Source organism: Pipra filicauda, unplaced genomic scaffold (assembly GCF_003945595.2).
Source record: "Pipra filicauda isolate LSUMZ 115617 unplaced genomic scaffold, ASM394559v2 scaffold551_size315643_pilon, whole genome shotgun sequence".
NCBI classification, from domain to species: Eukaryota; Metazoa; Chordata; class Aves; order Passeriformes; family Pipridae; genus Pipra; species Pipra filicauda.
This window is the reverse complement of record NW_024104700.1, coordinates 146,757-171,888: the sequence shown is the minus strand read 5'-3', so window position 1 is coordinate 171,888 and position 25,132 is coordinate 146,757. Positions and strand designations below refer to the sequence as shown.

Below are 25,132 nucleotides of genomic sequence, written 5' to 3'. Positions count from 1 at the left end.
TCCCACATGTGGGGCACAAACAGCTCCATCTTCCCACTGCCGTTCTCCACCGTCTGCCTACGGCCGCCTCATGTCTGCGTCCTCCTCCCCACAGCGTGGCTGTGTGCCGGTGGCTGGAAATCCCCCCGGCCTCGATGATGTCCCCTGGATGCTTGGGGGTGGTGACAACTGTCTGACACCTTGTGCTCCTGTCTGGCCGTGCACACCACAGGGACGTGGGCAGGACGCTGGTGGTGACGTGGTGGAGAAAGAGGAAGGGGAGCAGGGGGAGGGGGCTGGGGCTGGTCCCACCGCAGTGACGTGCAGGGGGACCAGCCCTGCCTGTGGCATTTGTGCAGACCCGGCTGGCGCAGCGGCCACTCCGCAGAGATGTCCCGGCCGGTGCCATCGCCCGGCTGCGCTGCCGCCTGTGTCACCCTCCTGCTCAGCTGCGCCTGGCTCGGCTCTGCCACACAACCCTCCCCGAGTAAGTGCCTTGCTGGGTCTGGGGGTGATGGGACAGGGCAGGGAGGCCTCGCGGGGACACCCCAATATCACGTGCCATCATACTTGGAGGGGATATCTGGGTGTCATGGAGAAAGCTTGGGGCACCGCTCTGCTGCCTTGCCTTGGTGTTCACACTGAAAATCTGAGTGAAGGCCTGAAACCCAGGCAGCATTTCCCCTTTTGGCAGCAAAAGTCAGATTACTTCTCTTGTAACCTGAATTTTCCCATTCCCTGGATGTGGAGAGGTGGCAGAGATTGTGGGAAACCTGTTGGATGTAACCTAAGCCCCCCAGGACGAAGCGTTCTGGGGACCCACCTGGATGGAATTTTTGGAACCAGGGGTGATGTGTAGGGAAGCGGAGCCTGGCTGCATTTTGTCAGCAAGCCAGAAAAGGGATCTGATCTGGAGACTTCTGTCCCTTGTCCCGGGACCTTCCTCTTCTTTGCGTTTGTTCTTCGCATGCAGCGAAAAACCCCCAACCGCAGGAAGACAGGGACCCATGGAGGGCAGCTGAGCTGGGGAGGAGGAGGCAGGAGCTCCCATCTCCCATCCTGGCACGGATGTATCCCAACCCTCTGCTGGTGTGGGTTTCCCATCTGCCTTTTTGATCCCGTTGTGCTGGGCTTGGTAGGACGAGGGACGTCAGCAGAGCTGCGTGCCCCTGCAGCGGTGCGTGGGAGCAGAGCCCAGCTGGGATGTGGGCAGGGTGCCCAGCTGGGCTGGCACTGCGGCTGTGGTGGATGGTACATGATGTGGCACAGCTCGGATTTGCCAGGGCAGCAGGATGTTGGGGGCTCCCGTGTTGGAGCTGCCCCTGCTGTGGGACAAGGAGACACCAGCTCCTGTGTTTGCTGGCGGCTCTGCAGGGAAGGGGGACAGCTCCTGCGTGGTCCCCAGTGGGAGGGGGCTGCAGGGAAGGGGGACAGCTCCTGCGTGGTCCCCAGTGGGAGGGGGCAGTGGGAGGGGGCTCTTGGCAGAGCGTGATGCCTCGTGTCTTCCTCAGTGCCTGTCAAAGGGCGATCCTTCATCCCCCTCACGCCCCGAGAGAAAAACCTGTGCCCCGGCGCCTCCGAGGAAGCTTTTCTCAGCAGCACCCTCAGCACCCTCCTCCTCCCCGCCCTCTACTCCGTGGTCCTGCTCGTGGGGCTGCCAGCCAACGCTCTGGCCTGCTGGGTCCTGGCCACCAACTTCAGGAGGTGTTCCAGCACCCTCTTCCTGCTCAACCTGGCTGGTGCTGACCTGCTCTTTGTCCTCCTGCTGCCCTTCAAGATCTCCTACCACCTCTTGGGCAACCACTGGTTCTTTGGGGACTACTTGTGCCGCACCATGGTGGCCTTCTTCTATGGGAACATGTACAGCTCCATCCTCTTCCTCACCTGCATCGGCCTGGAGCGCTACATCTCCGTGGCACACCCGTTCCTGTGGAAGGGCTCCAGCTGGATCAGGGGCAAGGTGGGCATCTGTGTGGGCATCTGGCTGGTGGTGGGGGCTGGCATGAGCCCTCTGCTTTTGCACTCCCAGACACAAGATATCTCGAGCCTGAACATCACAACATGCCACGATGTCCTAGAAAAGGGAACACACATGTTCTTCCGCTACTATTTCCTCTCCCTGGTGGGGCTGGGCTTTGGTTTGCCCTTCGTGCTCATGACCATCTCCTACAGCTGCATCCTGGCACGGCTGCTGGCCAAGGGAAGGTGCTATGGGCAGGTGGTGCGTGTCCTGGCCCTGGTCCTCCTGGTCTTCATCCTCTGCTTCACCCCCAGCAACGTGCTGCTCTTCATCCACTACGTACTGGAGCCCACGGGGTGCCACAACATCACCTACTTCTGGTATGCCCTGGCCCTGGTGCTCAGTGCCTTCAACAACTGCTTTGATCCCTTCATCTACTTCTACATCTCCCAGGATTTTCGGGGCTGGGTCCAGGATGCCAGAGGTCGCTGCCTGCGGGGGCTGGAGTCCTCGATGGGGAGGTCCACGGAGAAGACAGCCTTGCCCCTGAGGTCCAGTGAGCAGAGCCAGGGGGTGCCAGGCTGTGTCCTCCTGCCCAGCGAGGAGGGATCCTGCAGTGTGGAGCCCAACACGAAGGGCTGGCAATAGACTTGGGCAGAAAATCCCGCCTGGATCTGAGGTTCACTATGACTTTGCCCCAGTTTTGCAGTTCCTCCGATGGTGCTGGCACTGCCCCATTTCATGGGTCCCCCAGCTGGGTGCCTGGCCCTGGCACCTTGATCTCCCCTCCTGCCACACCCTGGCATCCCTCACCACTCCTCCTGCAGTGAGCAAACCCTCCAGAGTACAAATAAACCTTTATTTCTCCCTGCTGGTGGCAGGAACAGGTATAAACCCCCTCCCTGAGCAGGGGCTGTCCTCCATTGCCGGACTACACGCTGGGCACACACGGCCAGCCCTGCTCCTGTTGCCCCCCCACCAAAATAAGCCACAGTAAATACAAGAAGGGAAGGGGGAGTGACTTGGGTGTCCTGACCCTGCCCCATGGGCCCAGTGCTGGAGAGGGGACAGGCTGTGTCCCCCCGTGCTGGCAGACACCGTGTGCCTCCCTGCCTGACACGGTGCAGTGCTGCCAAAACATGCAGGCACCACGTTTCCACTTTTATTTTCCCTTTTACTTGCTTCCCTCGGTGCTGGGCTCCATGACAGATGTGCCACTCATGAGTGAGAGCACTCGTGGCAGCATCCCCAGTCCTCCCAGGAGGGGGTACCAGGGCTCAGCATGCCGGTCTCCACTAGTCCCTTGGTGGCCACCAGTCCCCAATCCTTGCCCGGCTCCAGTGTAAGGAGGAGGAGAGTGTGGATTCCGTGATGTGGGAGCGTGGGGGACCCATCATCGCTGCCACCCAGGTCAGTGGCTGCCCCTTTGGCACGGCGGGTCACGGCTCACGTCACCGGCTGGCCCGGCCCCGGGGTTTGGCCATCGCTCTTCCTGAGGATGACGCTGCTGAGCTCCTGGATGAGTTTGTCATTGATGGGCGAGGGAGGCTGCAGGCTCCTCTTCCTGGGCAGCTCCAGGGAGCTCTCTGCACCAGGACTGCTCCCCGGTGTGGCTGCCTGCTCCCAGTCCCTGTCCAGCGCCAGGGAAGGCTCCACATTCCTCTCCAGAGAGGCTGTTTTGGTGGGTCTGAGCCCCTGGGTCGGAGCTTTGCCGCTCTCCAGGTTCAAGCCCCTTTCGAGGGACACGGCTTTGGTGACAGAGGGACCTGTCACCCTCTGGGCCGGGCTGGCAGGCAGCGAGGAGCGCAGTGGGGTGGCTGGGGGCTGCTCGGGGAATGGGGCTGGTTTCTTGGACCTGTCCACGGGGGGCACAGCCGACAGGTCTGCCAGCAGCCCCTGCCCCAGGTCCAGCACGGCCAGCTCGGGGAAGTTCCCCACCTCCTCGTACACAGGATCAGCGTCCACCTCCTTCTCCTGCTGCTCCTCCAGGGAGTCCTGGTGAATCTTCATGGGCTGGGGAGGGCAGGGGGTCAGGGTGAGGGGCACTGTCCACACTGCTCAGCTAGACCCCTCAGTCCCCCTCACCTTGCCCTCCCTGCACTCGGGCACTGCCTGGGAAGCTTTGCCCCTCACTATGGGGCTGATGCCCACAGAGGACCCACCCTCCACCAGGTCTCTTGGCTCAGGCACTGCTGCCCCTTTCCTCCCCATTACTGATGGAGGGGGAGCATTTTGGTCCTTGCCAAGGCACGGTCCATGCCACCAGCCCAGCAGCCCTTGGCAGAGGGGCTCTGGGGTGGGGAGGGCAGGTGGATGCCCACGTAGAGCTCAAAGCCAGGTGAGGTGAAGTCCAGCAATAACTTGATGAGGAGCAGGACCCAAACCTGTTTCCTTGCATTTCTTTTACCGATCCCCTCTGGGCAATGTGTGCCCAGTGAGAGAGGCTCTGGGAACTGGGCTGGACTGTTGTGGTCTTGCTTGCCCACAGCGGGACCATACAGGGACCCCCATCCCCAGGTGCAGGACATGCAGAGCAATGGGCACCCCCTCTGCCACACAGCACATGCAGCATGGCCTGGGCATAGGTGGGGTGCTGCAGGTGAGCCCTGGCTGCTGTAGCCAGCAGGAGCAGTGCAAAGCCAGCCACGGACACGCTCCACGTGTGCAGGTACTTACAAAGAACATGGACAAAGTCCTTCGCGTGTGCAGGCGGCGCTGGAAACAGAGGAGACGGGCACAGGTAAGCACAGAGGGCACGGGGCAGGGCCAGGGGGCCTCGGCAGGCAGAGGAGGGGCAGTGGGGTGCAGCACCCCCCATGTGGGGTCTGCAGGCACAGAGAGCTGCCACGGACACGAGCACAGCACACAGCACACAGCACCCAGCACACACACTGCCGAGCACAAGGACACACACCCACAGCACCCAGCGGTGCCGGGCAGCACACACCCACCCCATGGGCTCTGGGGTGGGCACACGGTCTTGGGATGGGTGCAAGGACCAGGGTGGGTGCAGGAGCACCCGTGGGCAGGGGGAGCTGCGGGGGCTTTACCAGGGTCTGGTTGGCAGAGAGCATGGTGGCGTCGGTGCTGTCCCCGTGCAGGGGCACCAGTGGCATCGTGCCAAACTTCTGCTTGGCGAGGTCGGAGGAGGAGCGTCGGCGCAGGATCACGGGGTGCCGGTCGTCGTGCTGTGCACAGGGACAGGGTGGGCACAGGGGTCAGGCCAGGCTGCCCTAGCAGCTCCATCCCAGCCCTACCACCCCCATCCCAGCCCTGCCCAGCCCCATCCCAGTCCTGCCCATCTGGGTGGCACAGCCAGTCCTACACCCACCTGAGCCTTGAGGATGCTGGTGGTCCAGTCCCACAGCTCAGCCTGCCCCGAGCACACCAGGCACCTGCAGAGGAGACAGCAGAGAAGTTGCCAGAGAGCAGGGCCAGTGGGACCCCTGCGCCCTTGTCACCTTGTCTGTGAGCCTGGGGTTGTCAGGCACAGCTGCACCCCGTGGAGCTGCACCTCTGAAACTCATTGCACGCCCAAATTGCTGCTTCAGGGCAAGGTGAGAGCTCATTGGGCACCCAGCATGTCCCAGGGGTGCTGGTGGGGATGGGGAGGTGGGAAGGGTGTGTAGTAGAGAGATGGATTACCCCTGGAGCCTGGCTCCCCCCTTGTGCCAGGGACCTTGTGGCCCCATCACTCTGGCTCTGGCATGCCCCAAGCTCTGCCAGATCCCAGGGCCCTGTAGCACTGCCCTGGCTGTCCCAGTCCCACTAACACTGGGGATAGATCTTGACATCCCTCCAGCCCCAGGATGGCAGGGGCAGATACTCACAGCTGCTGCTTGTCCAGGGTCAGTGTGAAACCCCACCTAGGAAAGGAAGAGACAGGCTGTGGGGCAGCAGTGCCAAGCTCAGACACAGCCCAAAGGCTGTGGGCAGTGGTCCCACAGACCCAGCTTTGGTTCCAGGTGGAGCCTGGCGTGCTCCCAGCAGGTGGGTTCATGTGCCAGGTGCAGGGATTGAGGGATTCATGCCCTGGTGCCATGGCCAGGGAAGGACCCACTTACTGGGCTGGTGGCTTCAGCTTCTTCTTAATGCCCATGTAAACCTTGGCTGCATCCAGGGGCCACTCCCGTTCTGGCTTGGAACTCTGGGGAGGGAAATCAGTGGGTCAGCCCAGCTTGGTGCCAGCCTCCCTGCCAGGAGGACAGCCACCACCATGCCACCGCTGTCCCCAGGCTGCCTCTCCCTGCCTCTCCCCTGCCCTCGGGGTGCAGGTCCATGCCCTGGGTACCCTCTTCTCCTTGAGCAGCAGCAGCCTCCGGTCCCGGATCACAAAGTAACGCTCCTGGAACTTGTTCCCCAGCAGCTTTGGGGGCTCCTCACGGCATTTCAGCAGCCCACACTTGGGGCTCTCACGCTTGACACCTGCCCAGAGTGAGGAGATGGGGGTGAGGGGGGCTGGGAGGGGCAGGAGGATCCCACTGTGGGTCTCGGGGATGTGACCCTGATGGCTGCAGAGCAGCGGCCAGGGCAAGGGGAAGTTCAGGCAGAGCTGTCCCTCTCTGGGGACACCCCCAGGGGCTGGGACTTTTTGCGGCTGCCTTACCTGTGAACAGACAGCTGCCCTCGCCAATGGGGACCTTCCTCACCAGCAGGTACGCGGCGCTGGGCTCCGGGAGCTTGCACCACTGCAAAGCTTGCTCCAGCACCTTCTCCTTGGGGTGCAGGGGCCTCTCTGGGGATGCAGAGACACTCTCATCTCTCTGTCCCCGTTCCCTGTGCCAGTCCACATTCCCCCTGCCACCAGCACAAAGCCTCCTCCCCCTGTCCCACACCTCCTTCCCACCAGCCCAGCCATGCCAGGGGTATCCCCCCCGTGCCATCCCACCAGGCTCACCCAGCTCCCCGTTCTCCAGTGCCTCGAAGGTCAGCCAGATGTCCAGGCTGGCTGCCACGTTGCGCATCTCCAGCACCTGGTTGGTGAGTTCCTCGGCCGTCATCGTGGGGGACACCTGGGGCCAGACACACGGGGAGCTGCGTGGGCGGTGGCAGGATGGGTCCCAGGGACAGGCTGCACCCAGAGCCTGAGTCCCTCCTCGCTCCCCCTGGCACAGCCCTCCTTTGGGACTCACCTTCAGGGTGACACAGCAGTCGGGCAGCTTCTGCTCCAGGTAAACCTCGATGATGAGGTCACCTGCCTGTGAGAGCTGGGGAAGAGCGGGTGGTGTTGGTGCCATGCTGGCACGGGTGCTGAGCACATCCCATCATCCCAGGGGCTGGTGATGGTCTCTTAAGAAGTTGGGGCTGCTTCTCCCCTGGGCAGGAGCCTCAAGGTGATGGGCAAAGGGAAGACAAGTGGGGAAAGTCCTTTCCCAAATATCTGGTGTGGGACAGTGGGGACCCAGGGTGGGCAGCTGGGAATGTCCCCACCCTCCAGTCAGTCCCACCGGCCCGGGGGTCCCTGGTGTGGTGGGGGCCAGCAAGCACATCCATAGTACCTGAGTGTCTTTCCAGGTGGTGATCAGGCTGTTCTCCAGATCCATCTGGGATACCTGGTCCTCGTCAATCTGCCGGAGGAAGGAGGAGCAGGGTCAGTGTGGAGCGGGATACGGAGGACACAAGGCCAGGATGGAGGAATGCAGGGGAGGCAGAGATGGACAGTATGGGGGGATGTAAGGGGAGCTGGAGGGGGCTGGCAGGCCCCTGCTCACATTGAAGATGCTGACGTAGTTGTCGATGAGATCTTCCATCACCTTGACCTCGTGCTCCCCTTTGCCATCGGTCTGGAAGAGGCTGGGTGCAAAGAGCAGTGACAGGTTCTTGGTGCTCATCTGGTTGAGGTCTGCACATTTCTGCACCCTGGGACAAGGAGCTGAGAGGTGAGGGGCTGGTCCCACTCTGGGTTTCAGCCCCATCCACCCTCCCCTGCCTCATACAAATTCTCCTGAAAAACAGCTCGAATTTACCCAGCCCACCAGCAATGGGAACTTCAAGCCAGGCAGTTCCTGTTATGAGAACTTCCTGCTGCCATCAAACCAGACAAGAGCCCCACCTCAGCCGCTGAGTCAGGAATGGGAATGTAGTGTTCTGTTTTGGGCATTTAGTGAAGTCTACATCCCACAGGGGGGTGTCCCCTAGTCCCAAACCTCCTGTCACTCCCCCTTGCTGCAGGATGACTTTGGGAACATTCAAGGTGTCCCAGAGTAGCATGTTCCAGCACCATCCAGAGGGCTGGTGTGGCAGGGCACGGGCATGGGGCTCCTCCTGTCTCTCAGGGTTGGAAGGCAGCATTCCCTGGGGAGCAGGGAGACCCCACATACTGACTGTTCTTGGGGACCCTGGCTGGACCAGGGGACCCTGCAGGGAGGTGGCCCACTGACCGGTAGAGGTGCCCGATGAGCGCAGCCAGGGTCTTGTGGTTGAGGCGGGGCAGGCGATGGATGAGCTCCTTGTACCGCTCCAGGCGCTGGGGCTTCGAGGGGATTTCTGGAGGGAGGGACCCATGTCATGGATCACTGCTGAGAGCAGCAGATCCAGAGATGATACAGAGATGACCAGGGTTGGCACCAGGATCCTGTGGGATACCGGCCCCAGGGAACCCTGGCAGGTGGCCCAGCATGGGAGCAGCGTCGGGTGAAGGAGGTACCTGCAGCCTCCTTCCACTGCGGGTGCAGCTCCAGGGTGAAGATGGGATCTTCCAGCTCGCGGAAGAACCTCTTCAGGACGTCAGTGACGTCCTCGATGAAGTTGTCGTTGATGCGCAGCTTGACGTTGCGGGCGTCCCGCCGGAACTCCTCCATCAGTACCTTGATCCGCGACTTGGCTCCGTTCTTGCGGTAAATCCCCTCGTGCCGCAGCCCTGGGACAGGGACACGGGGTCACAGGGGCTCGGTCCTGCTCAGATAATCCCCAGTGGGGCTGGTGGCCCCCGCGGTGCGCTGGGGGCTGTTCCAGCCGTGCCGTGCTCACCGTACTGGGTGATGAAGGCGATGCAGCTGTCCACGATGATGGGGATGTCCCCCCGGCTCAGCTGCTGGTCCCGCAGCGCGTTGCCCCGGCCCCCTGCCGAGGCCTGGATGTCCGTGTACCACGCTGCCGAGTCCACCCGTGACAAGCCCTGCAGGTAAAATGTCCTGAGAACAACAAGGCAGAAAAGAGGGAATGAACGTTGCCGGAGGGGCAGGTTATCCCCTCCTGCCTGGGACAGGGAGCAAGGCACAGCCAGGCTGAGCTGAGGGATATGCTACCCCATCAAGAGACCCAGGCTGGAGTGACCTCTGCAAACCCCTTGTCACAGCTCTGCTGTCCCAGTAGCATCCCCACCATGGGGTTTGGATCAGCATCGACCCACGCATAAGTGGCTCTGCCCTGGGCAGCCTGCTGGGCTTGCCTGGCTCATTCCCCATCATTCCCATGGCCAGGACTCACCTCCCCATCTCCACCAGGATCAGCATCTCCTTCTTGTCTGGAGTCTCCGTGGGGGGAACCAGACCTGCGTTGGGGTGAGAGGTGGAGGGGTCAGAGCCGTGCACAGCCACCACCGCACGGTGCCTGTGCCGGGCTGTGACAGCACTCACTGAGCTCCTGCAGCCGCCGGAGGTTGATGCTGTCCTCAGCCCCGTCCTCCTCGGCGGGGCAGATGAAGAGGTGAGCTTTCTGGAGGATGAAGAAGGCCTGCTGCCACCTCTCAGGGTTGAGCATGCACTTGTAGCGCAGCTGGCCCACGCGCTGGAACTCGTAGCCCAGCAGGCAGTGACAGCTCACGGGTGTGAACCACTGTGGGACGGAGCGAGAGACGAGCTGGGTGAATTCAGGGCTCAACCCCCGAGTGATGACTCCCATGAGGATGGGGTAGGTCACCAGGGAGGATGAGACCCCCTGGAAAGGGAGGAGGGTGCTTCCCACAGCAGATCAAGAGGTTGGGAGGAATCAGTGAGGGCAGATCCTGGGGACACAGCAGGGTGCCGGGGCTGGGGCTGGCTCACCTTGCCGATGGCACTGGCCCAGGCCTGCAGTGTCTCAGGCCCATCAGTTCCCAGCTGCTGCACTTTTTCCCCAGCGAGGAACAGCTCGAGAGTGAAGCGAAACCTGCAGAGGATGAACCAGCCCATCAGGGCAGCCCCTACCCCGACCCTGCACCCAGAGCCAGGGCAGACCATCGCACCCAGCAGGAGAAAAGCCCTCTGTGTGCCCCCAGGCTCTCTGGGCACGTGGTGGGGGCACGGCTGGGGGTACCTTTCGGTGGGGCAGGGGCTGGTGAGTGCTTGAGCTCTGCTGACACCCAGGGAGAGGAGGTCCCCACTCTCAATGTGGCCCAGGGGCTCAGTGCATTTCTCTGTCTCGAAGAAGAGCAGGGATCTCTCCAGGGAGCACCACGTGCGCTGGAAGTCTGTGGGAACATGGGGTCAGTGGCACCGGGATGGGCACCCCCTGGATGCCCTCCTGCACTCCCCACACTCACCCTCTTTGCTCTTCTTGGCACCTGGGAGCTTTGGGGGGGCCGTGGCCCGGTGCAGGTACCCGCTGTGTGTCACTGGCTGTGTGATCTCGTTGTAGACGCCCTCCGGACCCGGTTCCCCTGTGCAGGGGCTCCCTGTGGGGCACGGCACTGAGAGTGGGGTGGGAGCAGGCACCCACCAAATTGTGAGTAACAGAGGGGTCGGGAGATCCCACTCATGGAGGTGTGGGCAAGGGGGTGTGCCAGGCATGGGGTTCCCTGAAAAGGGGCTCCAGAGGAACTGCTGCCTTGCCCCATCCTAAAAGAGAGTCCCAGGCGGGGTCCCCAGGGAGCCTCAGCACCTGATGATGTCCCCAGCCTTGGGGCATGCCGAGGGGGACAGGGGCAATGGAAAGGAGGAAGTGTCCCCATCACAGATGGGGCTTGAGGGTCCTCATTACCTGAAAGGTTCCTGGGCCTTTTGCTCTCCAATCCCCACCAAAGGTCAGCCCCTGGGGCCACCTCACTGGCAGCAGGGTCAGATGCCAGACCAGCCTCTGAGGACGAGAAGAACTGCAGGATGGTCTTGAGGAGGGTTGGTCCTGCCACCGCAGTGCACAGTGCCTGGGGTGAGACAGTGCCTTTAGGGACCACGTCCCGGCTCATGGAGACCCCAGACCACTCCTAGGGATGTTTGAAGGCAGGCAAACCGGGGCACAACCTCCCAAGATATGCCTGGCACGAGGGGGTGTGCACGCACAGCCAGGCAGGAGGTGTTGGCATCTCAAACCAGGAGCTCTGGGATGGTTCCCAGCACCCCGGTCTCCTGAGGTGGCCCCTACCTGGAGCACGTCCTCCTGGGTGGGGCAGTGGGGATGGGGCAGGCGGTACCGGCCCTCCCGGTACTTGCGGGAGATGAATTCCCGCCTCTGCTCGGCGCTGCTGTCCGGGTGGATGGCCTCGCTCGCCGGGAGCCGAGCGGCCCAGAACCGGTTGGCTCGGTCGTTTCCCAGCACGATGAAGAGCTGCAGGAGAGCCCCGTGGTCATGGTGAGCACCAGGGCCAGCGGGAGGAGCAGGATTGCCAGTGTTCCTGCACCCCAACAGAGACCATGGGGCTGCTGCCCTGCTAGAGGAGCAGCCTGGCCCCTGAGCACACCGTGCCAGCCCCGGTGCCCTGCCCCGAGTGCCTCTACCTGTACGATCTCGTTGGACCAGACGCTGGTGTCCAGCTTCAGGCTTTGCACCTTGGAAATGTTGGAGCCCAGGCTGCGGTGCTGCCCTGCGGGGAGCAGGAGAGTGAGCACCCCTTGACCCTGCCAGGGAACTGGGACCCAAGCTGTGCCCATACTCCAGCCAGCACCTGCCTGCCCAAGCAGGCCCCCATGTGCCCCCCGGGGAGATGTCCCCACCTGCACACTGCTTGCAGATGACCACGCAGAGGTTGATGGATGCCCAGTCGGGACTCTGAGCCCAGCAGTCTGCACAGTATTTGTTGGCTTTGTTGGACCAGATCTTCTCTGCCACCTCGTAGTCATAGAGCATCTCAGCCATGGCCTCCTGCAGCGCCTCCATCCACTCCCGCTTCTCCCGCTCCGACTCCGCCACGAAACTGTGGGCGCCAGCACAGCCAAAACTCAGGGCACTGCAGCAACCAGCACCCAGGCCTGGCACCTGGCTGTTCCTCCCACCTCATCCCACCTGGGTGCCGGGGATACCTGAACGTTTTGGAGGGGGTGATGAGCTCGAAGCTGCGGTTCTTGGCTTCGCGGATGGTGGAGCCACGCATCTCAATGAAGAACATGCCAATGCCCATTTTGAAGAACTGCAATTCAGAGTGACACTGCTGTTGGTCCTGCAGTGCCACAGCCGTGGTGGACACACCACTCCGGACACACCCGTGATGTTGGGGCCTCCGGTACCCCCATCATCCCATCCCCGCTTTGCCTGGATGAGACCCTGCCATGTCTCTCAGCCACCTCACGTGGCCTGACATAAAGCACCCTGCAAATATGTTATGCCTTCGAATGAAATGCAAGTTCTGCCCACAGCCCCTGAAACCCGGCTATCCAGGTCCTTCTGTTTTCAGGATTTGAGTCAGGGACACTCATAAGACAAACATCATCCTGAGCCAAACCCTCAGTTGATGCTGATTGCTGGGCAACCTGGAAATGAGGTGATGGAAAAAAAACCCAGAAAGGTGAGAAAATTGAGCAGGAAGGAAGTGGGGGTTCTGTGGGCAGCAGCAGGGTGTGAGGTGACAGTGCCCTGCTGCTTCCCATGGGGCAGATGCCCCTTGCAGCAGACGTGTTTGCTGCTGATTCCATGCTCAGTGACCCACCCACCCTGTGATGGATTGGGATGCCTTGGTGTGACTGAGACCAAAGCACCCGGCAGAGATGACGATAAGTTGGTGACAGCGAGGAGATGAGGAGGGTGGTCCACTCCTGGTATCCAATACTGCTGCCCTGTGCAGGATCTCCATCTTCCTGCCCTGCCATTCCCTTTCTTCTGCCCATCCTTTTCCTCTCTGCTCCCTCTTTGGCACCAACCCTGGCTAAGCTCCCTCCATCCCTGCCATCCCATCTGCCATTGGCACAGCCCTCTGTGCCAGCCGGGGGGCTGCTCTGGCCACGAACCTGCTCACTCTTGTACAGCCACATCTCAGGCAGGCTCAGGGCTGCGAACACCTTGGACTTCTGGCCCTTCAGCTCCAGGGTCCCCGACTTCTGGCAGTGAGCGGTGTTGGCGGGCCGGGGTCGGGACCCCACCAGGCGCTGGTCCATCACCTTCTTCTGCAGCGTGGAGCACCACTCATTCCTCTGGGCTGGGGACCAGGCATGAGGGAGCAGGGCTGAGCCCTTCCCAACAGCCCTGGCATGGAGCAGAGCACCCGGCAGGCATGGCAGGGATGCGGTGAGAGCTGCCCTTGGGATGCTCCAGATGGAGGAGGGAGGCAGGGATGGTTCTTTGGGGACTGGGGGCCTGGGTTTTCACTCACCCTCGTTCTCAGCACGGAAGACGAAGATCCGATGGCTGGTGACAACCTGGAACTTGTTGTCCTTGTTGGAACGAGCCATCTCGATCACGGACAGCGGGATCACCCCCTTGGGGTAGGGCTCCTGGAATGGGCCCCAGGCAGGGTTAACCCCCTTTGCCCTCCCCACAGGGCACCCCCATAACCTGGCACATCCTCCACATCCCCTGGGTGCTGCCTCATAGCACAGCCCAGGGGGCACCAGCAGCCAGGTAGGAAAGGATGGATCCATGGCTGGTATCCTATTTTCAGTCTGCCCCAGGGTTTGTGAGCCAGCAGGACCCCCCCTTTCCTGCTCCCTGTTGGCAGAGGGCCCCTTGCTACCCCGAGCTTCCCATGGCTGAGGCTGTTTTAGGAGCCCACCAGGCATCAGGGCCATGGCTGCTCCACCCTGGGGAAGGCAAAGCATTGCTGGCTCCTCACAGAAGGACAAGGGGAGGTAAAGGGGGTATAGCAGCCCCTGTGGTGTCAAGGCACAGTGCAACCTCCCCACCCTGCCCCATCCTGTCCCTTTGTACCTTCTCGCTGCTGAAGTACATCAGGTTCTTCCCGTCGAAACGGACGTAGCGCCTCTGGAAGACATAGTTCCTGTTGGGACGGCAGAAAAACTGTTGGGAAGGGGATGATCCCCCCGAGGACCCCACATCTGCTCACAGATCCCCCCTTCCCCCAAGGATGGCTGCACAGACACCTTTGCAGCACAGCTGGGGTACCCAAGAGGGTTCTCCTCCCACAGGGAGGTCTGGCTGCCCCAGCAGCACAGTGACCAGTGTGGCCACCTCACCCAAGGGGACTTCACCTATGGAGGCTGCCCCATCCCACCCCTGAAAGTGTTCCAGGGCAGGTTGGACACAGCTTGGAGCAACCTGGTCTAGTGGAAGGTGTCTGTGCCCATGGCCGGGGGTGGGAACAAGATGAGCTTTGAGAAAGTCATGGCAGCTGGGACACCCCAGCACCCACAGGATAGCTTTGAGATCCCTCCCAACCCAACCCATTCTGTGATCCCATGGCTGTCCCACGTACCCCTGTGGGGAGAGCTTGTCCAGCCAGCCACTGAGCATGGTGGGCCGGGGCTCGGAGAGCGACGTGAAGCTGGCGTAGGGGGAGATGGTGAGGTCGTCCAGGACCTCGTCTGGGTAGAGATGGGCTGGGAGGCTGAAGGGGGCCCCCTCGGCCCGCGGTGCCTCCACGGTGGAATAGCCCTCGGTGTCGTTCTGGACGATGCGGTCGATGAGCCGGCTCCGGGTCTCCTCGTCCTCGCTCCGTCCCTCGCTGCTGCACTCGCTGCCTGTCCTGTGGCACATGGGGCTGTGAGGGAGCCAGGCTGCTCACCATGCAGGCTCCTGGCTAATCCCACCCCATCTGGGGACACCTCCCATTGCCCCTGTCCCTGTCCTGAGCGCTCGGGGCACCCAGGGATGTGAGTGTTTGCGTCTCCGAGAGCAGGGTGGGACAAGGGCTCAGTGCTCATGAGGCCATCAGCAGCCTGAGGCTCAGCCAGTCCTACATCATGGCAAGGTTGGGGCCACCACACACTCCAAATCCCTGGCATTACCTCCTTCCCCTCTTCATAGGCAGCAAACCAAAGCCCGGCAGCTCCCCCGCCCCATGTCCTGTTCCCTGCTCTACACCCATCCCAGCTCCCACCTCACCAGGGCTCTCAGCCCCTCTCCCTCTGCCCCTCCAAACTTTCTGGAACCGTGAAGATCTTTCTGCCACGACACCTTGTGCCTGCTCTTGTGCCCAGCCAAAATGCCCTGTAAAAGGATTGAGATGGACAGATGGGCCAGTGGAGCTCCTGCACCTTGGGAATCCAAGATCTCTATCTCCTTGGGAAGCCATGCTAAAGCCCCCAGCCAGGCCTGCTGAGCCTCTCCAACCACAACAATAAAAGGAAATTATAAAAATAAACCAGGGCTAAGGCTGCCCCTTCCCATCAGCCCTCTCATTTCTCTTTCCAGCCATTTTTCTTTCCCTGAAAAGGAAATGTGCTGGAAAATGTCTGACAGTCCCAGGAGCTCACAGGGGAGCTGCCCAGGTGAAATGGTGATGGGCAGGAAGAGAGCCATGGAAGGCAGAACACGCCAGCACCCACAGGAGAGCACCCAGGATTCCACTGTGGAATCCAGTGCCAGCATGAAAGAAAGGCTCCAAGAAAGGCAACAAGGAGGGTCTAAGCCCTGTCCCAGCTTCTGCCTGAGGAGCACCTGAGCAGGCTGGGCATCTCCAGGGGCACAGGGTGAGTGATGGGGGCGGGTTCACGAGGAGAGCACACAGGAGCTGGGGGACATCATAGAGAGCCAGCAGGAGCAAGGCTCAGGAGCACTTGGGAAAGGAGCACCTGACCTGTGGGACTCCTCCTTGCAGAAGGAGAAATCTGTGAAGGAGAAACCCCCTGAATATGAGAAACTGCCTCCAGTGTGAATGCATGACTAGAAATGCTTTTGGAGCAGAAAGACCTCAAATTCTCCCAACACCTGGTTTTGGGCACTGACTCATCCTAGGAGCCAAGGCTGTGCATGGATCTGTGCTTTGGCCCTGGACAGGCACCTTGTGAGGCCATGAGACATCAGATGTCCCTGATCCACATGGAACAGGAGCGAGTCTGTCTGGGAGGATGCTGGGCTGGACCCACCCAGGCTGCAGGTGGGTTCTTGGAGAAGTGGGGTGGTGTATGGGATGAGGAGGTGATAGAGAGGGAAAACAGCCTGTTTGGCTCCAGTGTCTGGAGCCAAAGGAAGGGCAAGAAATGGCCAGGGGTGGCTGGAAGGCTCAAAGCACAAGGAAAATTACTGTTTAATTAGCATAACAGAGCCTTGGCAGGGTGAGTCATCTGGCTGCAGTCCCAGCCTGGTCTGCAGCTTCTTCAGGAGGGACTGGCCAGGCAACAGGGCAGCTGGAGGACTCAGTGAGTCAGAGGCAGACATCAGCCTTGAGTGCCAGGGTTGAGGGGGAGACAGACCCAGGGAATGGGTCAGAGCAAGAGAAAAAGCAGATAAAATCCATAACAGCCCCTTCCTGAGCCATGACTTACAGCCAGTGAAGCTATAAAGAGCTGGAGGACAGGGAGCATCTGCCAGGGACAAGCAAAGCCCGTGGTCTGGCTGGAGTGGGGTCTCTCAGCATCCCGGGAACACACCAAGACCCAGCTCTGGCCTCAAGGACAGGGCTGGTGGATGAAGCCTCCAAACAACAAGTCTGCGAAGGCCAGGTCATGTCCTTCCAGCTGGTGTCAGGCAGTGAAGACAAGTAACCCTGGGGACAAATGAGTCCCCAGGGCCAGGAGAAGGTATTTCCAGGCCAGCTGAGCCTGAAGGGTGATCCCTGAGGTGCAATGAGTTGGGGCAATGTCATCCTGTCTGTGCTCATGTGGGAGATCTGGTGGAGGACGGAGGTTGGGCGATGGAGGGAAGGGACCTGCTGGTGGTGAGGGGACCAAGGAGCTGATCCTGGATCTGGTTACTGCAGCTGGAGGTCACAGTCAATGAACCTGTGAGTGGGCACCTGGAGGGAAGGAGGGAGGGAGGGAGGTAAGGAATAGGCTGTCAAGGACACAGCATTCCCAGTGTTTCTTTTCCTGAAGGGAAGATGCCTCGAGGTGTGAGGTGCATCAGTCCAGGGTCTCGGAGCAAACCAGGGCAGAGTCCACCATCCTCACGACGCTGCCTGGTGAGTCTGACCCAGTCCCTTGAGCTCCACAGGGTGACACAGACACTGCTGTGCCACCACCTCTCTCCTGTGAGACTGATGTCTGGAGTAGGGCAGGGGATGCTTTTGGCATCAGCATTTCAGGGGGCTGAGCATCACCAGCTTGCATGTAGGTGGTCAGTGTGAGAGCAGGTAAATCCCACCCTAAACTCCAGGCTCTGCTGGACCCTCAGAGACTCGGCTCTCAGTTTCCCAGGGAATTTTGCATTCCTTTTCCTCTTTGCTGAGGATATTTTGTTGCTGGTGAGGTGGCTGTGCCCACCCCTAACACTGGCACTGCCTAGAAAGCAAGAGGGCTCCAGGCAAAGCTCCCCCACAACAGGGTGAGAAGAGCTACCACAGGTAGAAGAAAAGGGAAGAAGGGACTCTCTGAAGTTTGGGAGTGGGAAATATTTCCTGTAACAAGCGGATCTGTGGGCTGCAGGAGACCCTCCTGTTATTCCCAGTGACCAGCTGCCGGTCAGCAGGATGAGGACTGGCTGAACTGGAGAAACACAAGTGCTGAGGAGGAGGATGAGGAGGTCCCACAGAAGGACCAGGGCTGGCCAGCAGCCCCTCAGCAGCTGAGCAGGAGCCCATAGCTCTGCTCCAAGGGATCGTGGTCAGACCAGTGGGGCTGGTTGAGGGAGGAAAGCGTTGGAGCAGCTGGATGTGGAATGGAGCACAACGCAAAAGGTCTTCAAAGGCTTTTCTGTCGCTACTTCCACTCCTCACACCCCAACCACCCTTGTGCTCAGTCTGGGAGGAAAAAAACCTGTGAGCCACTGCCCCTGACACTGCTGACAGTCACATCCTGCCTCTTCTCAGCAAGACCAGGCTGCAGACTCCCTGGTAGGTCCACAGCTGCAAGTGCCTGACTAATGATCTCAGGATATTCTGGATCCCAACTCCTTGGAAGCCACTGGATGGAGACTGTGACCCACAGGGCAGTGCCCAGCTCTGCTCTGAACTGCTGATTCAGAGGCTCCACGGGAGATTTCAGGATTTCTGTTTGCAAAACTCCTGTTCCCAGGTATTTGCAGTTCCCCGCCCGTGGCTGTGTCAGCTCCGTGCCACTGGATCAGTGACAAACACCCACAGCAGGAGATGGGCTGGACCAACACTGGGCCAGAAAGGGCCATGGGCATGCACTGGCCAGCAAGGCCATGGCCAGAGCTGAAGGACACAGAGCTGCAGCTCACCTCCTCCTCTGAGCAACACAGGAAAAGGAACCCTCCCCATCCGAAATGGGAAGAGCAGCTTTCCTTCCTCTTTCTGAGATGCTATCAGGAGGTATGGAAAGTACATTTCAAAAGCATTTTAAAGGTGCCCCTCACAATTTCAGTGTCTAACACAGTGTGACTGAGCAGCAAATGCTGATCTGATGATGCTGGACCCTTCGGATATTGCACATCCCTCCATCTGGAGCTCGGAACTATCTCATTTATGAGTAATCCCTGTCGCCTGTGGTGTTTTCCCACTCCCAGAGGCCAAATCCAGGCTCCTCTGGGTGTGCAGGTGTCCATTGCCACTGGTGCTGCCTCAACTGTGCACCCACAATGTTTGTTGCCAAGCCCTGTCCCCCCAGGGGCCACCCACCAGCACAGCTCCTTCTTTCCAAACCCACCAGCTCTCCTGGAGGCTGCTGACCTGATCCCAGACACTTCTGATCAGCTCTATGGTGGGGGGAAACCCCCCATTCCCTCTCAGGCTGTCCCCAGAGATGTCCCCTGTCCCCAGAAGTGTCCCCTGTCCCCTGGCATGCAAACCCCTGACCCTGAGCCCAGCCCAGCCCCTGTAGCCCAGGGAGGTGATCCCACCTGCGGACTTCTCGCTCCAGGTCCAGCTCGGACACTGCCTCGTAGCTCTGACCAGCGGAGATGCCAACACCCTGTGGGGAGAGAACAGTCACATCTCCTCTCCCTGTGCCCTCTCCCATCCCAGATCTCCTCATCCTGCCCAGCCCACAGTGCAGGGGGCTCAGTCTGTGACCCCCAACCCAGCACAGAATCACAGAATATCCTGAGCTGGAAGGGACTCACAAGGATCATCCAGTCCAATTCCTGGCCCTGCACAGACACCCCAACAATCCCACCCTGTCCCTGAGAGCACTGTCCAAACACTCCCTGAGCTCTGGCAGCCTTGGGGCTGTGCCCACTGCCCTGGGGAGCCTGGTCAGTGCCCAACCGCCCTCTGGGGAAGAACCTTCACCAGGCACTGCTGGGCACCATGGGCTCACCAGTTGCAGCTCCCAGCTTTGCAGCAGCTGGTAGGATGCAGAGTGACAGCAGGGGACAGCCACCATCCCCACAGTCTGCCCTCACCTTCAGGTCCCGGGATGGGGCTACGTGCCCAAAGATGGTCTCGCTGTAGGGGCTGACGGGCTGCTCGTTCACCTCTGTGGGGAGACGTGGGAGGGAAAGGCAGTCAGTGGTGCCTGTGGTGAGGGAGAGACCAGCCAGGACCCCCAACATTGGAGGGGGACCCTCCTGAGCCCACAGTGCACCCCAACATCCAGGGCACACGACATGGCAGAGATGCCAGCCCAAACACTTGTGGGGTTGGGTGCTGCCTTGGAATGGGGCACCCCAGTCCCTGAGCGAGGCAGGAGCACTGGGCAGGACCCAGGGGAAAGGCAAGGTGTGCGTGTGCCCCCCTCTCCCCCCTTCCCTGGGACACCAGGAAGTCCCCAGTGCTCACCAGTGCCCTGGGGCTCTCACCTGGCTTGCCGGTGGGTCTCTGCGGGACGGGGGGCAGGGCCCCGCTGGGCCAGGCGGGACTGCTGGAAAACAGGAGAGGGGTTACTGGGCTGGGCTGGGCTGGGCTGGGAGCCTGTGGGGTCCCATCTGGCTGGAGGCTACTCCTGACCCAGGCTGAGCCCGGCTTTGCCCTCTGGAATGTGCAGCACCCCCTCCCTGCTCCCAGTGCCCTCCTTGCTCCCTTCTCCTCTCCACCCTGGGACCTGCCAGGCTCTGTCTCCTGGGCATTTCCCAGCAGGAACCAGCCCCAGAACCCTCGCTCAGTCACCCCCTCACCATGCTGGGGACCTCCAGCCCTGCTGCTGGGGAGGCAAGGAAGGGGCAGCAACTTCTCCCCACAACCAGAAGGAGCCATCCAGGGGCCCAGGGCCACCCTGTCATATCAGAGGGATCCCAGCTGCTGTATCCAGAGCTTGGAAAAGACATAGGGAAAGTGGGGAAAGGGCTTTGTCTGGCACCTGGAGGCAGGCAGGCACAGGCTCTGGGGTGGGATGGGGTTCCGAGGGTGGGGGGCTCTTTGGATTGTTGCCTCTGGCTGCTCTGCACCCCCCTCCACTCCCAGGGGCGAGGGGAAGCATCTGCTTACTCAGGCTTGTCATCCGGCTGGGTCAGCTCCTGCGGGGACAGAGCCGGGGGCTGAGGGAGACCCTCACCCTGGGGACCATCCTCCCCTCCCGAGTCCTCAGCAGGTGCTGCCGGGCGCTCCAGTCCTTCGTAGATGACATTGGACACCATCTCCAGCCGGCCCTGCCCTGCTCCCACCCTGGGGCACGGCGAGGGATCTCTCCTGGCTGGGGCGGCTGCGGCGAGCAGGGGAGGGTGGGAGCGGGGGTGACCCTCCGGCACGTTCCCAGGGCTGGGCTCAGCTGCCAGGACCCTGTGGCTGTGCCGTGGTGGGACAGACGGCACGGACGGGGGGGATTTCTCCGACGGCTCCAAGGTTTGTCCATGATTCGGAGCTGGGGATGGCCGTGTCTCCTCCCGAGGGCTCTCCCGAGCTCGCAGTCGGGATGTTATCACACCCATGGCCACGGCTGCCCCTGGATCAGCCGGCGGGGCTGGCCTGGGCTCCGGGCGCTCCAAATCCGTGGAGCTCTCCCCCGGCACAAACCCCTCTAGTACCACAAAGGCTGCAGGTGCCCCGCCGCTGCCCGGGCCGCGTGCTGGCACTGTGGAGCGCGCTGGTGGCACGGGCACTAACCCCTGCTCGGGCTTTGAGCGAGGGAAAACCGTCCTCGGCTTGGGGACCGGCTTCGCGACGGGAGGAGCAGGGTCCTTCTCTACAGGCGATGCCTGGCTGGGCGCAGCAACACGCTGCTGTGTCCTAAAGGCGTCGGTAGTCCCTCCTGGCTGTGCTTTCATGGCATCCTTGCCCGCCTGGGGGGCATCCAGGGCCTCCGTGGCTCGGGAAGGGGTGTCTCCTGCTGCGCGTCCTGTATGGGGTTGACTCAGCACCCGCGTCTGCTGCGCCAGGCTGAGGATCCTCTTGCGGTGCCCGGTGGCGGTGATGCCGAGCTGCTGCAGGTCGTGCCCGTCCAGCGAGGCGGCATCTCTGGCCACGTGGTAGCCGTGCTGCTTGAAGACATCCCGGTACCTCTGCAAGTGGATGGTGGCCAGCCAGTCTGCGATATCCGAGTCAGGGCCGCACGGGGAGCTCATGGCCCTGGGGTGCCTCTGCAAGGGGTGCTCAGCCCATCATCTGTGCAAGGAGGAGAGAAAGGGGGTGAGGGGGCAGCAGCCAGGGAAGGGGGTGGGTTCAGCTGCCGTGAAGGGCACAGACCCTGTGAGTGGGAGCGCAGGATGCTTCTTCCATAGGTCTCCCCACCTCGCTGCTCTCCCCGGAGTCGCTCACCTCCCAGCTCGAGGAGCCGGCATCCTGTTGTTCCTCAGCCCAAGCCTCTCCACCCCTCCCCGGAGCTGCCGGATCTGGCCCCGCGTTGTCGGCGAGGCCGTGACCTGAGCCCGGGCAGGAACCGAGCGCCCGGGGGCTCACGGGGGAGCGGGTGGTCGAGCAGACGCCGAGCGCTGGGACATCCCGGGCTGTGCCGAGCGCGGGGCTGGGCGGGAGGACAAGAGCCGGCGCAGCCGCGGGGGTGTCCCGGGCAGATAACGGGGGGAGCAGCACGGCCCCTCCCAGGGGATGAGCTCCTGTGCCGGCCGGCTCGGGGAGGGCTCTGCAGCCGGAAGGGCCAGACCATAATCTCTCTCTCTCACTGCTGGCGAGGGCATGGGAGAGGTCAGCATGACTCACGGGCAGGCAGAGGGGGGACAGCCTCCCACCCACCCCCGGCCGGGACGGACCCCCCACCGCCAGCACATCGACACGGACGGACGTGTTCCACCAGGCTCGTCTCCCATCAGGGACCCCCATCCCCAAACGATTTGGCAGCACAGCCCCGGGACAGAGCCGCGGGCTGCCCGCGGGGCGCTGAGGGCCTTTTTCCCATGAATCATGCGGCTCCGCACTAAACCATCTGTGCTGACTGTGCTGCCACTGGGTCTTTTTCCAGTTCCTCCATTTCCCTCTATTGTTCGGCGCAGGCTTCCTTCCTGCTGCCTGCACGCTCCCACGCATCCCCTGCCCCCTCCCGCAGGAGCTGCGTCCCAAACCCGCCGAGGGACAGCCGGGCTGAGCCCCCGCGCCCCGGCACGGGCAGCTCCGGCTCCCCAGCGCTGCCTGCCCGGGTGCCGCGGGTGCCACGGGGAAGTGCCTGGCAGGGGCAGCGCTGTCACTGCGAGCACGTGGGGGGGATGCTGTCAGAGAGGAAGGAGGGACAGTCACGGCAGGAGCTGGGGGAGCAGGATTTGCAGAGCAGAGCACGGGCACATGGCAGCTGGAAGGCTGCTTGTTGATGCAGGACCTACATAAAGGGCAGGGGGAGCCCAGCACCGATGTGGGCTGGCTGTTTGTGCCACAGGGTTAAAGCGTTGTACCCACTTCTGCCCAGCAGCCCGGCGATGAAATGGGGCAATTTCCTCCTTTCTCATGCCTATATCGCCCTGAGGGATCTGTGGCCAGCTTTGCTCTCTGCCTGTCCTGCCTGGGGCTTCAGCTGGCTCATGAGAACCCCCCCTGCCCAGGCAGGGGGTACCTGGGCTGTGCCGGGCACCAAGTTGTGGGGTGGCACTTTGGGACAGTCCAGCCGTGCCCATGGGCAGTGGCACCTCACAGGCAGGTGGACATCATCCCATCCCTACAAACCCACGTGGACCAGCCAGTGCAGTGGGCATGGACTGGCCCAGTCCCTTCCCCACCGTCCCCAAGTCTGTCCCATCCATCCCCTGCCACCCTCGGGGTTCGCCCTCACCTCTTGTGGTCTGCAGCCCCCCAGGGCCGGCTCTGGTGGAGCAGCATGGTGGCAGTGCTGCTGAGGGCTCCAGGGCTGCCCTGCTCTGGGCTCCAGGGTGATGCCAAAGCAATTCCCTGCAGGAACTGCTGCGGGTGCAGACGGGCTTCACAGCACCCAGCCTGCGCCTCCCACTGCCGGTCCCTCCTCCAGGCCAACCCTCTGGTCCCCATCCCTGTCCCACCCTCCTGTCCTGTCCCTTCCCAGGCATGATGCTGCCCCGTGTCCTGTCCCTCAGCCAGGCTCTGCCCTCCTTTTGGGGGCTGTCCCCCACCCTCCTTGCTCACTCCTCATTCTTCCCTTGCCTTCCCAGCAAGGGTCCTGCTTCCCACTGCGAGCCCTCAGACACTCATTGCCATGGGGGACCAGGATTCCCTGAGACCCACACTCCAAGGATGTGTTGCCGAGGGATATCTCTGAAGTTCTTGGATGTATTCAGCTCCATCTGCTGTTTCTGCCCCTGGCTGGAGGCAAGAGGAGATATTCACTGTCTCTGCCATGGCACAGGACTGGGAAGGGTGCAGCTGCTGAGAAGGTGCTGCCAAGTGGGAGGAAAGAGGGAAAACTGTTCATGCTCATGAGGGCACTTGGGAGGACTGGCACTGGGGCTGGCTGGGAACATCAAAACCTCCCTTGAGCTGCAGGGAGGCTGGGGATGCAGCACCCCATCCTACTCCTGGTGCCCCATGGCAAGGGGGATGTGGAGTGAGCCACAGCTGGGGTAACAGCAGGGGCTGGGGTGGAAGGGGGATGTCCAGAGGGATTCTCTCCTGCAAGGAACTTGAGCTTTCACCATGGACCGGCCCAGCTGCCTTTAAGAAAGCACTTTTCACAAGAGCCCCAGCAGGGCTGGCAGTTTGTCTGGTTCTGCCCTTACCCAACCTTGCACACAAAGGATGTCCGAGCCTGGTATCTCACAACATCCTTCTCTGCTCCTGATGCCACAGCTGATAACCTCCCCCTGCCCTGGAGGGTCTAGATCTGAGGACACCCTTACTCCAGCTCAAGCCAGTCCTTTCCTGCTCCAGTGATGCCCCCAAAAGCCACTGCAGGGATTTGGGAACATTGGGAGCCCCTGGTGTGGGAGGGCCACCCTGTACCAGCCTCTCTGCATTCAGGAAAGGCAGGTTCTCCTTATCACAGGCTGCTCCTACAAAGCAGAAGCAGAATTCAGCACGAGTTTGGCACAGCTTTTGCCTTCCTCCCCCTTCCCTGCCAGCTGCTCCGGCAGGGAGTGGCACATCCCCAGGGCTGGGGATGGCACGGGTGGCCCCGTGGACCACCTTGCAGGTGGGGTGTGGAGACAGGGAGCACAGGGACCCTGAGGGTGTGCAGGGACCCTCTGGCCCTGCACTGCAGACTGTGCCCTCCCCCTGCCTCTCAGAGGAAGCTCTTTGGCACCGCTGCTCGTGGGAAGGTTGCTGAGGTCTGTGGTGTGAGCAGGAGGGATGGAGCAAAGGGTGCTGGCAGTGCTGGTGACAGATGATGTGTCACCATTTCCATCCTGCCCTGCTGGAGGCATTGGCACCAGTGAAGTCCTGAGTGGGGCCGGATCCTGGCTCACCGCTGTTGAGCCCCCAGCAGCACCTCCAGAGACAGAATTCCAGGATGGGTCAGGTTGGAAGGGACCACAACGCCTCCCTGCTCCAGCAGGGCCATCCCAGAGCACAAGGCACAGGATTGTGTCCAGACAGCTCTGGAATATCTCCAATGAAGAGACTCCACACCCTCTCTGCTCTCTCTCCAGGGCTGGGTCACTGCCCAGCAAAGAAGTTCTTCCTCCTGTCCAGCTGCAACTTCCTGGGCATCAGTTCCTGCCCGTTCCTCTTGGGCCATTGCTGGGCCCCCCGAGCAGAGCCTGCTCCAGCCTCTGCCCCCTCCCTGCAGCCCCTGACACACCCTGGGGAGGGCCCCTCTCAGGCTCTGC

At 61.7% G+C, this 25,132-nt stretch overlaps 2 protein-coding genes across 2 annotated transcripts; one reads left to right on the top strand and one right to left on the bottom strand.

Moving 5' to 3' along the window:
* Nucleotides 1-333: 333 nt before the first annotated feature.
* On the top strand, nt 334-2,845 carry LOC113983057 (proteinase-activated receptor 3-like). Its single transcript, XM_027711811.2, is given in 4 exon segments — nt 334-466; nt 1,491-2,509; nt 2,511-2,659; nt 2,821-2,845. Coding segments are annotated over 4 exon segments (1,290 nt in total). The 5' UTR covers nt 334-369.
* On the bottom strand, nt 2,780-23,215 carry ARAP3 (ArfGAP with RhoGAP domain, ankyrin repeat and PH domain 3). Its single transcript, XM_027711813.2, has 34 exons — nt 23,167-23,215; nt 20,445-21,557; nt 19,820-19,881; nt 19,424-19,497; nt 18,920-18,990; nt 14,436-14,705; nt 13,931-14,000; nt 13,377-13,497; nt 13,015-13,202; nt 12,094-12,200; nt 11,788-11,987; nt 11,572-11,657; nt 11,219-11,401; nt 10,838-11,000; nt 10,401-10,532; nt 10,175-10,328; nt 9,925-10,027; nt 9,517-9,715; nt 9,368-9,431; nt 8,909-9,072; nt 8,586-8,798; nt 8,320-8,425; nt 7,651-7,798; nt 7,438-7,506; nt 7,072-7,146; nt 6,837-6,951; nt 6,546-6,674; nt 6,231-6,364; nt 6,004-6,086; nt 5,770-5,805; nt 5,271-5,334; nt 4,990-5,127; nt 4,616-4,654; nt 2,780-3,952 (listed from the first exon to the last, which is right to left on the bottom strand). Exons 2-34 carry the CDS (start codon nt 21,515-21,517, stop codon nt 3,386-3,388), a joined length of 5,400 nt encoding a protein of 1,799 aa, XP_027567614.2. The 5' UTR covers nt 21,518-21,557; nt 23,167-23,215; the 3' UTR covers nt 2,780-3,385.
* Nucleotides 23,216-25,132: the final 1,917 nt, after the last annotated feature.

Excerpts from the sequence above, each read along its gene's own strand:
- ARAP3 (XM_027711813.2), bottom strand. The coding sequence starts at position 21,517 with ATGAGCTCCCCGTGCGGCCCTGACTCGGATATCGCAGACTGGCTGGCC. Across the intron at positions 10,028-10,174 it reads AGCCCCTGCCCCACCGAAAG|GTTTCGCTTCACTCTCGAGC; the intron begins GTACCCCCAGCC and ends CATCCTCTGCAG. Across the intron at positions 4,655-4,989 it reads TCTCTGCCAACCAGACCCTG|CGCCGCCTGCACACGCGAAG; the intron begins GTAAAGCCCCCG and ends CTCTGTTTCCAG.